Raw genomic sequence first — 11,927 nt, 5'->3', positions numbered from 1 at the left:
CATCACAAATCACCAAACACCATTTACCTTAACCCCTTGCTTAAGTCTTTGTCTCACAAATTAAGTCCACGTTTTAAACTAAACTAAACTTGAAACTCTCAGACATCTTAATATCAAAACGCCTTGCATTTTTACTAGGTGGGGATGTGTCTGTTTCGCTTAAGATAAATGTACATGAGAATTTGAACAATTATCTCCACCTTCAACTCCACTGCACGCAAAGTTACTGTTCTCCAACAAACCCCTAGAGAGCAGCAGAAACCAGCGTAACTCATGGTTCACAAACCCGGGTGTACTTGACTGAAGGAAGACAGCGGGATCGATTGTGCAGCCGCTAGGTGGCGCAGAAGTCTTCAGAACTGAAGCAGTACTGTAGATCTAGAGCAGATAAATGATACTGGGTGAGTTGGCCTAATATCTGAGTGTGTGTGTGTGTGTATATATATATATATATATATATATATATATATATATATATATATATATATATATATATACTAAATATATATATATATATATATATATATATATATATATATATATATATATATATATATATATATATATACTAAAAAAGAGGGTTCCTACAAAAATACTCAGTTCAAGTTAGATATGTTATGTTATGAAAACTGGTGCAATTGGCATCATATTACCATCTTTATCAAAATGTAACAAGGCAGCATGACGTGAGCAACATTGATCTCTTTATCTGCATCTAAACCATTCATAATTTGACTAAAATCAGTTGTGTTGTTTAAGTCCTAATATGTTTGGGGGTTATAATAAAAAGCTATATCTAAGCTATATTTTGTTCCTGTTGTGCATACCCACTGAGTAACCAGAGCCCAAATTCAATTTATTTAACAATCTATAACATGTTACTCTATAAACAAACTGTTCAAATATTAATGTGGGGCTCTACCTAACCGTGTGAAAATGTCTATGCTTCCACGTATTCTTTTAATACACTGCTCAGCTGTTCTCTGTTATTTGTCTCCTGAGTCCCGGTCAAAGAACTGCACAAAAAGCGGAAGAAGGGGGACGGCTAGCAGCCGCGCGCATGCGCACTAACTTGTTTTTCACAAGAGCAGCGCTTAAAGTGAGCCGGTGGCGAAATCTCACCGTCTTTCATTGCAGACCATCAAGCCTTCACCGAGAACCGATAACAGCATCTGCTGCTGTTATTCAGCTCTCGCATCTCAATGACACTATCCAGTGTTGACTCTCGCTTTTTTTCCTAAGAGATTATTTTCGTAGACTTTGCCTTTTGGTTTTGTTTTGTCTACAGAACTTTGTACATTTTATTTTCTTGCCACCATGGTGCTAGGAAAGGTGAAGAGCTTCATTGTAAGCTACGACTGTCTAAATGACAGCAATGTCCCTGTTTTCTCCAGCGGGGACTCTGTCTCAGGAAGAGTTATTATTGAAGTCACCGGGGAGATTCGTGCGAAGTCACTGAAAATACACGCAAAAGGATTCGCAAAAGTTCGTTGGACAGAATCACGAAATGCTGGATCCAACACTGCCTACACTCAAAATTATACAGAAGAAGTGGAATATCTGGATCATAGAGACATCCTTATTGGCCATGAAAGAGGTAAGCATATACAGATCAAACTTGCTCTCTGTCTATTTGTTCAGAAAAGAGCAGAATGTACTGGTGGGATGCTCAGTGGTCCAGGATGACATAACATACCTCGGATGCTGCACAGTACTTGTTGACCGATGGACCTGTAGACACTATTGTATTATATATCTTTCTTTTCTTTTCCTTTTCTATTGTATTTATGTATTCATTTGTTAAAATCGATTGTCTTAATCAACCCCCCGAAAAATACACCATATACACATGGAACATTATTACGTGACAGACTCATCATTTATTCGAAATAATGACTTGGTAATGGACGTGAATGCCGCATTTTCACTATTTAAATCACATAAATGCGTGATATTCCGCACAATCTTTTCTATTCTGACTACACTTAAGGATTCTTTCAGGTGTCAGTGAAGTAGCTTGAATGACTGGTGACCACACAGTTTTCTTATCGCAGCTACAGCCTTAAATCAAGATTAGTTTCGGTGTTCAATCTATTGATTTCTTTCGGAAAAACTACGTCCATGAATTCTATATAAGATCACATATTACAAACAGTATTGACAGATCTTTTGGCATAATGTCTTAAGTTTCAACCCATTGTTCGAAGCGGTTCAATCCTGTTTTGATGCAGTGTCTAGTCGTTCTTGTCTCTGATTGGTGGAAGCGTCAACGTGTCTTCTATGACATCATGCTTTTGTGGAAAGTGAGAAAAACAGCAGCAACTTTGCACCATGGCTGTAGTATGCACATATTTTAGCTAAACTTAAATGCATTCAGTGTCCAATATTCAGTTGTTAAGATTTACTGACAAATTCTTTGCTTTTTTATTATTTTTTGTTGCAATGGCTCTTCACACTTGAAATTGTTAACTCATGGCCTTTCTAAAATTCGTGGGTTATCTCGTTTCACACTGTACATTTATAAACCCTTTGCATATTTATGACGAACATTTCTCACGAGCTGTTTTGATAACTGCTGGTCCTTCGTTATACGTTTATATAATTTGTCCGCTCTGACTGTTTAATTAACCTTTTATATCACAAAAAAATAAATAATTAAAATGTATCTCCAGTTACCGCAGTTTTTTTACATTTTTTATTTATTTTCTCGTTTCTGCAAACTGCACGGGGCTCATGAATATTTAATGAACTAAGCATAGAGGCAGTTTATTGGTCTTCTGTTGCTAAACAACTTGCTGTAACGTTCCTACATCATCGTGGAACGTTAGCTAGCACAAAAATAGTTTTATACAGTCTATGATCAAAACACAGTGTTAAAAATTACAAGTGTGAACGGTGGCATTAATACATCCACATTGTATAATACATGTGACTTATTCAGTCGCTTTTTTGTTGAGAAGTTTTTGTTAGCCTGAGGTGGCTTCTAGTACAGGAAAGCTAGTCAATATTTTCCTAATGTTGAAACTCTTTGTACAACTTAAAATTCAAATAATGCATGTTATGACCTTGTTAGTTGCATGCGTGCTGTATTTCATTCCCATGTAAAATTCTAATCTAAGTCATATCTAACTGTCTTTGCTGCTTCTGTATGAGTGATTGGTTACAATAAAAGTCGATTTGTTATTGAAACTGTTCGGTTTTCTGTCGTTTGTGATTTCTGGTGTGATTTTTTGGCATATTTCGCTCACGTGTTTTGATGAATGGGAGAACACTCTTGAGGTCCATGCCGCAGCACACGCGTAGATTCAATGGGAGGCTGCAGCACAATGAACGGTAACGAGCGCGCCGGCTCCGGGAAGCAGTCAGCTCCGGTTTAGGCCGGTCTTCTCTTGCTGGAATCTGCCCTTGATTGACAGCTCCGTGCTTGTTTACCATGGCTCCGCTAAGCTGAGTGCTTAGCTGCCAAAGCGAAAGACGCCGGTGTTTTTTAGTGTTACACAAACAAATGATTTAACATTGGAATTTCGTTTCACATTTACCTTAGGTTTCACGTAAACTGCAGTGGATCTTATGAGTAGTTCTCTCTCCCATTCAAAATGAATAATGTAACTGAATACACCTGTGCATAAAGTGCAATCGTTATACTTGTCGTGAAACACTCATAATTCATGGGTACAACATAAGATTGATGCATATCATGATTTGCTGGGGTGTATGAGAATCGATCAACTGTTGTATTATCAAAGTGTTTACATTTATGCATTTAGCAGAAGTTACATGTGTTCGAATAAATTAGATAATGTAATAAACAAGAAGATGATCAATGCTTTGGCAGGTAAGGTATATTTGGAATATGATTCTCTTCTGTTTCAGAGGATGATAACTCTGAGGAAGGACTCACCACTATTCATTCAGGAAGACATGAGTATGCATTCAGCTTTGAGCTTCCACAAACGTGAGTGTTTGGTCAAATATGATATAAAATGATTCACTTGAAATGTATATTGTAATTCTTATTCAAGTGTTCTCATGCGTTGCGCATGCAGACCTCTGGCTACCTCGTTCGAAGGAAAGCATGGCAGTGTGCGTTATTGGGTGAAGGCTGAGCTGCACAGGCCATGGCTTCTGCCCATGAAGACCAAGAAAGAGTTCACTGTCTTTGAACACATTGACATCAACACTCCTCTTCTGCTGGTGAGTGTTTGCATCATCCGTATCCCTTTATTTATCACTGATTCATCAATGCAATGTTGACAAATGACCAGTCAAGTTTATTGCATTTAAAGTGTTGTTATTCTACTTTGCACAGTCTCCCCAGGCAGGAACTAAAGAAAAGACGCTATGCTGCTGGTTTTGCACCTCAGGTCCAATCTCTTTAAGTGCCAAAATTGAACGGAAGGGTTATACTCCAGGTAAATCTTCTGGCAGTTAACATTTTTAGGATACATTAGAACCCCACTTTACTTTTAAATGATACTAGAGCTGCAATTAATAATTATTTGGATTGTTTTTAATCTTTAGATTTTTTATTTATTATTTTTATTAATCAGTTTGAAAAAAAAAAAAAGCGTGTGACAGGGAAAGCCACATTAAATTATATATATATTTTTAATGCTTTTAAGGGTGTAGTTTACCCGAAAATGAAAATGCTGTCATCATTTACTCACCTTCAAATTGTTCCAAACCTTCATGAGTTTCCATCTTCTGTTGAATAAAATATCTTCTTCTGAAATAAATTCATACATATTTGTAACAACATGAGGGTGAATAAATCGATAAAATGTGACGCATTCTTATGCTTTGGACTTCTTGGATCGTATAAACGCATTTCTTGCTACTGTAAAGTGCTGGGACTTTAATAATCAAATATATTTCAGATTTGTTTTAATTATCAATTATGGTCAATTTAATAAATTGTTGCAGCCCTACATAATACCCTTTGATACTATTTCGTACCATTAACCATATGTAATGTCTTCACACAGGGGAGTCCATTCAAATCTTTGCTGAAATTGAAAACTGCTCCTCGCGTATGGTTGTGCCAAAGGCCGCCATTTACCAAACACAGACCTTCTTTGCCAAAGGGAAGATGAAGGAGATCAAGCAGTTGGTGGCCAACATCCGAGGGGAGTCGCTTTCTTCCGGCAAGACGGAGACATGGAATGGAAAGATGCTGAAGATTCCCCCTGTATCTCCCTCCATCCTTGACTGCAGTATCATTCGAGTGGAATACTCACTCATGGTAAGTCATGTGCTTTTATAGTTTGTATTGATTTTGAAGTTTTATGGGACAGACATAAGCAGTCGCTTAAAAATGCTAATGATTCAGTTATTTGAATGTTTTCCATGTCGATTTTAACCAGCTGATGGATCATTTCCTTGACAGCGCCTCTTTGCACTTCCACACATTCAGCACTATGAATGATAATAAGATTATGTCAAGTTCTTTCCAGCACAAAGAAGATCAGCCTAAAATATCTGATGAAATTCAGGCCATTGAGTGTTAATAGCTTATTATCCCCTCAAACCAATCTGTAACTTTGTAATAGTCAGGACACAGGATTTACTTTTATTATTTTAATTCACTCAGCTCTAAGGAAAAAATGTTGATAGGCTGTGAGTGTGAATACGTAAATGTTATTTTCTTAGCCTTTTTGTGCGACTGAAAGTACTCTGGCACAAATGAATGTGTCATCCCTACTTGTTTTAAGCAGGCTCCTTGTATTCTCAAATAAATTAATCCACTTAATAAATTATGACCTTTTAAATTCTGTTTCATGGTCCAAATCTCTACTCTGTTGTAAGAGAGAATAATATTTCAACAGCTGTTTATGAGCACTATTCATGTCTAGCACTCTAAAAACCACAGTATACACTATAGTCTCTAAACTCACAGCATTCTGGACACAAATATTTTAATGGTTAAGAAAAGATGAATTACTGCCTGGCCAACTGAGATTTTGGCATTGAGGTAAAGTTTAGGACAGCACATTGTGCTTGAATATTAGAACCATTAATTTGCTTTGAGGATCTGGATTTTTTGTTGTTGTTGTTGTTTGTTTGTTTGTTTATTTTTTTCCACAAAGGTGCACTGTTTGTGAAATGATTAATTAAAAGTCCCAATATATTTATTATCAGGTGTATGTAGACATCCCAGGAGCCATGAACCTGTCTTTAAACCTGCCCCTGGTGATTGGCACCATTCCTCTCCACCCTTTTGGTAGCCGTACATCTTCTGTGAGCAGCCAATGCAGCATGACCATGAGCTGGTTAGGCTTGGCCCTCCCTGAGAGACCTGAAGGTAAGGAATGTTTCCTAGGTTGTCAATTAGTACCACTTGTCTTAAGGGATGTCTGCAATATATGAAGACCAGAAGTCCTGTGATTTGAATCAGACTTTTTTTTAGATTGCAGAGATAGGAAAGTCTGTAGAAGTCTTCTAACTTGCTCCTTAACCTTTCTTTGAATGAGACACCAAAAGAGCACATGTAGACCACATTGTGTGCAAAGGTGAAACCTGCAGGTTGCATGGTAACAGTATTAACATTTGGTTTTGCTGTTTGCAGCTCCTCCAGCCTATGCAGAGGTGGTCACAGAAGAACAGAGGCAGAGCTGTCTGGAAGTGTCGTCAGGGCGGGAGAACTATGATGGCCCGCTATTCGCTTATATCCAGGAGTTCCGCTTCCGACCCCCTCCACCCTACTCCGAGGTAAGCTTTTAATTTAGTTTTGGTGGAAGGTGTGAAGCTTGCAGCCATGTTTAAATGCATTCATCTCAATGCATTGTTTCTCTGTTCCCCTCTCCATCAGATTGATCCTCATCCAGATCAAGCCACATCAGCTGCAGAGCACAGACTCGACACCTGCCCGTCACGCTGAGAAATGCATGCCATGAGCCCAAAGCGATTGGGCTTTAGGAGCTTTCACTTTTGTTTATCTCCCGATGACAGTGATTGGTCGCTTTGCTGTCACCACCAAGAGAAAACAACCCTTTATGGGAAAACCCAGAAGTAAGGGCACAGAGTCACTGGCAAATTACCTGACCCAGATATTCGGCCCCCCGTGATGGGACACGCCCCGTCGGACTTAGCCTGCAGAGCTTTGTCAAAGTAGTCACTCTTCTCATGTTTTTTCGGTAAAGTTTGACAAAGAACATGCAGACCTTGTCCGAGATCTGAAGAGAAATGCAAGAAAACACTAGGACCGCAGAGAGAAACGCGATTTTTGATTTAGACTTTTTGGTTTTTCTCAATGATTGTTTATTTCAGTTTTTAGCCTTTTAGACTAAGCGATTGCAGGCTGTTGCATGAGCCGCAAACAACGCGGAGAAGATTCCGAGGAATAACAGACTGAACGGACTGACTTAATGCACTGATCTTGTTCAAGTTCTTTCGAGGTCGTAGTGTTTATTGATTGTGCTTCCTCAGTCAATAAATGCTGTCTTGACGCTCTTGCGACATTGCCTCGCCAACTCGTAACTCGAGAGTGGCTTTTGTTTTATTTTCTCCTGTTCACATGGACTTTTTTCGTTGTTGTTGTTGTTGTTGTTCTAAGTGTAGAATGCCTTTAAGCCAAACATGGTTTGCTTGGTGTTAAAGTTGTTGCACATGTTGTTTGATCAAGGAGCAACAGTCCACCTCTTGCTGCTCATGTGCGTGATGGGAGCAGAGAGATAAAACAGGGTGGGGGCCCGGGCAGGCTGCCTGAAGAGTTTGTTGCCTTTCTGTTTGTAGTGTGCAGCAGTGCAGGCTTCAGGATTGCACTGCTTGAAAAAAGCACTCAGTCTCAGGTGATCTTCTCACTTGCCAAATGATGAAAACAAAAATGGTGTAGATTTTGTTTTGATTGCACTGTTTCAGTTCAAGGTAGGAGACTATAGACAGAATTTCAGACTCAATTTTGAAAAACAGATTCAATAAAGAGAGGAGATATGCATAAAGATGCAAGGCAGCTTTCAAAGACTTCTGACATTCCCTTCTTGTCCTGCTGCACCAGCAGCCACAATGTTTCTTCAGATCGGTGAAGCCAGATGTGACCCAAAGGATGGCACAAATGCTTGAAACAAGCAAAACAAGGACTCCGGATCCTTTCCGGAGACATCCGAATCCAGTTGAAATGAGTTGTACATTTGTTTTTAAAACTCATTCAACTGCAGAAGTAGTTTAGGCTCAGCCTTCATTAAGCACTTTTTTATACTGAAATAAAACTGCTCATGTCTGGTTGAGGTCTGGAGAAACAATTTAAACAATTACCAATGTAGATAGTTAAAGTAGTGTTTGAATGTATGGAATTACTCATGTCTGCATACACAGCATGTTTGTTTTATGTTCATCTGTAATGTTATGGAGTTTATGATTCGACAGCAAAGTGGTCTTAACATAGTGGCCTTGATGAACTGATCTTAACATTCTTTATTATTTAAGCTATCCTCAATAATCATCATCCTGTTTTTTTTTTTTTTTCAGTTCTATATATTACTGTTTAGTTTTAAAGGACAAAAAGGGAAAACCAAAAAGTCCTTCAAAGCGTGCGTTGATCATGCCACTTTTGAGTTGAATGGGTTTTGGATTTGTTTTTTAAGTTATGAGTTCTGATGATTACTGTCGGGCATTCAGTGTTTGTTTTCCAGACAAACGACCAGTATACAGATCCTCTTGTCTCGGTTATTATGGGAACAATAGCTGTAGCACACCTCAGAGAAATGAAATGAGAGCATTTCACAACTGAAGAGATGATTATTAGGAGAAGAGAATGATTCGCTTCTCTGTTGTGTTTTATAGTTTAAAATTGAACCAAAATTGGCCACTAATGAAAGAATAAGCTTAACACAAAAAGATAAGTGCTTCTTTTTGTGATTGGTCAATACTATAGTCTAACGCTTGGCCTTTCATGTAGTCCATTGTTAAAGCTAAACTCTTGACTTTGTCAAGAAGCACCTTTAGTGGAAATATGGTATGTTTTAGAAATTAAGTGCAATATTTCTTGAGTTTATTTTGTCTCAGTGGTATATTTTGTCTTATTGCATTGTGATTTCATTTCAGAGATCATTATGAACATTAGATGATGAATGAAATGTATGTTCATAATGGTTTTAACGTTTGTCTTAGTTCTTCCTTGGAAATAAATAAATGTCTGAAAACCATAATTTCTGTTGTACTTATGTTTCATTCATAACAAAGCTGCTGATATAAAGTGCATCAAAGCAAACAGTCTGCAGCTCACAATATAAAAAGTCAGCGTAGTGGTCCCTCACTAACAACAGCGCCCCCTCAGGCCATTCAAGCAGTTACACACATGGAGTCGATGAAAACCGTTTTAAGTGAAATTTCTCCATATGCATATACTAAACACGTTAATTTAGTGTGCACAGACAAATCTAATTTAGACAATTCTCTATAAGAAACTTTCTTTTTTTCTTTTTTTTTTTACATTTAGTACTTTGCATCCTTGTTGCTTTAAGGATGCAGATCATTTCAAGATAAGGTTGAAACCTCAAGGTGCTCGACTTCAAGACGCCAGCTTGGTTTAGAGAAGCTAACCTTCTGGCCTCAGTTTATCAGGTGGCACTAAGGCCAAGAAGTGACCTTGGGGTCAAGTGAGGTAATAAACTTTACCCAGCAGAGTTACTTAAAAAAAAACTAACATAAACTGAGGTTTATGCGAAAACACACACACACACACACACACACACATATATATATATAAAGGGGAACTGTACACCATGCATGTTACATAATAAATAAAATAAAATAAAAAATAATAATATTATAAAATAAAACTATTTAGTGTACAATATATTATTAATCTATGGCTGAGTATTTTCATTGGCTGAGGTGAAGTGTGAGGTTACATATTCATTTTGACCACAAACTGATTATTGATTTGCAACTCAGTTGTGACATATTTAGAAAATCATTAGCATTTGCGTCATTCACGAGTTATGGTTATTGATTGGGTTTTAGGATGTAGACTTGCACGCACAGGACAGAGCCTGGGGAGTCAGGAGAACGTCTCTCCACCTCTCTCTCTGTTTCTATTGAACTACATTTTATCACTTGAGTTTTTATTGTGGTATTTATGTATCTTTAAAGCCCGCCCCACAGGTCTGGTTTTATTTTCAAAATGCTGCTTGCTATATGTAAGTGTGCAGAAAAAAATGAAAAAAAGCTCTAGTCTAGTCTCTTGTCAGCTCAAGTCTTTTTTCTTTTTTTTTGTGATTTACTGTTTTACATAAAATCATCATTCATAATGTAAAGAGCATACTGTGAAAACGTAACCTTGATATCTTTAATACTGACTGAGTAAGGCCATGTCAAAGATTGAAATCATAGTAAAAGTTAGATTATCTCAAAATTAGATTTAGAGACTTAAGCCTGGATTTCACAGACAGCGTTACAAATACATTCAAATGAACTATAGTGAATACTAATTAAATTAACTGTGTAATATAATACATTTGATATCTCGTTTAAAATGATCTTATTTCTAAACTTACACACATTTAGATATAAGTCGTTCAAAGAGTTTAACTTTTAAAGTTGGATTCAGGTCAGTGTAGTGATAAGGCTTCTCAAGAACATTCATATTCCTCCCTGTCAGAAACTGCATAGTTGTTTTGCTATTGCTGCTTTGTGCTATCATGCTCAAAGATCTTATCTTATTTTTTAACCTGAGGGTTGCTGTTTTGCCAACTGAAAGTAAGGAGGAGATAACAGGAGGCACTGAAATGTGAAATGCCTGAGTACATCCTCACAGCTAGCGCGTGTATTACATAACTCTACAACAGTATTGTCTTCTCTGCAGGCAGCTGAGGGCTGCTTCCAGGATCCATGATGAGTCAGCTTTGACCAGCACTTTATTCTGTCCTGCTAGGCCCCTACTCCATTGACTGTTTGCAGGTCAGGCCCTTTTGTACGGTGCTGACCCTGGGCCCAAACAAAAAGAGAGGTGGGATTACTACAGCAATGGCAGCTGCTGATTTAGTCCATGCTGACACTACACAGGTCTCAGCTTTTCCAGTAACTGACAAATCCTACTGTCATAAATCCTTACAGGAGCCTCACGCTCAAAATGGAATATTCAGATTAAGCTTCTAGAAGGAGATTACTTGTGCTTGTAACTTAATATGTGTTTTTAGGATGTTTAATATCTCGCAGTTTTATATACAGTATATGCACTGCATAATATAGAGATGTGGCTCTGATCGTCCATTTGGTCTTTTATTTTAAAACAGTTATGACACCAGTTTGCAAAAAAGGCCCCAATGCAATTTCCTCATATCTTATGTTTATCTTTATTAATCCTCTCTGTATCTAGTTTCAATCTCTGCAGCTCTATTTGATCTGTTTTTCTTTCGCCTGCGGCATCCCTGATGTTCTGTTCTTTGTAAAAGTGCAGATTTTTCATAATTACCAGTGCTAGAGAACGAGAACAAGAGAGGAGCACACTGACTTGGAGACCATTTGAAAATAAATAAATGATAATAATAATAGTAAAAATAAAATATTATCTTGATAGAGCAGATTATTTGTCTACTAAAATAATTGTACACTTGTAAGTTGTTTATAATAATATACATGTATGAATATATAAATATACAGGTGCATCTCAATAGATTAGAATGTCATGGAAAAGTTCATTTATTTCAGTATTTCAACTCAAATTGTGAAATTCGTGTATGAAATAAATTCAATGCACACAGAGTAGTAAGTTTAAGCCTTTGTTTCTTTTATATAATATAAAATTACTTTATATAGTAATATATATAGTACACAAAAGGACAAATTGATTTTCTCTAGCAATGCATATTAACTGAACATACAAATTAAATACTGTAAATAAAAAAAAGAGATAAACTCCAAAAAAAAAAAAAAAAACTAAATATTTTTGTAGATATTTATTTATTTGTAAATAATTCTAAAAAAAAACA

At 37.1% G+C, this 11,927-nt stretch overlaps 2 protein-coding genes across 2 annotated transcripts in view; both read left to right on the top strand.

The window, feature by feature from the left end:
- Window positions 1-1,112: 1,112 nt before the first annotated feature.
- LOC113049080 (arrestin domain-containing protein 3) lies at window positions 1,113-9,143 on the top strand. Its single transcript, XM_026211114.1, has 8 exons — window positions 1,113-1,597; window positions 3,874-3,955; window positions 4,047-4,194; window positions 4,310-4,412; window positions 4,986-5,242; window positions 6,139-6,301; window positions 6,566-6,708; window positions 6,809-9,143. Exons 1-8 carry the CDS (start codon window positions 1,318-1,320, stop codon window positions 6,875-6,877), a joined length of 1,245 nt encoding a protein of 414 aa, XP_026066899.1. The 5' UTR covers window positions 1,113-1,317; the 3' UTR covers window positions 6,878-9,143.
- Window positions 6,942-11,927, top strand: part of LOC113049943 (phosphatidate cytidylyltransferase 2-like) — a 19,338-nt gene continuing 14,352 nt past the window's right edge. The window contains exons 1-2 of the mRNA XM_026212685.1: window positions 6,942-7,060; window positions 7,622-7,787. Of these exons, the coding sequence (XP_026068470.1) occupies window positions 6,942-7,060; window positions 7,622-7,787 (285 nt within the window). The remainder of the gene's footprint in view (window positions 7,061-7,621; window positions 7,788-11,927) is intronic.

The sequence above is a fragment of the Carassius auratus genome, chromosome 30 (assembly GCF_003368295.1).
Source record: "Carassius auratus strain Wakin chromosome 30, ASM336829v1, whole genome shotgun sequence".
NCBI classification, from domain to species: Eukaryota; Metazoa; Chordata; class Actinopteri; order Cypriniformes; family Cyprinidae; genus Carassius; species Carassius auratus.
The sequence above is the reverse complement of the archived record's forward strand: the minus strand, read 5'-3'. Positions and strand labels throughout refer to the sequence as shown.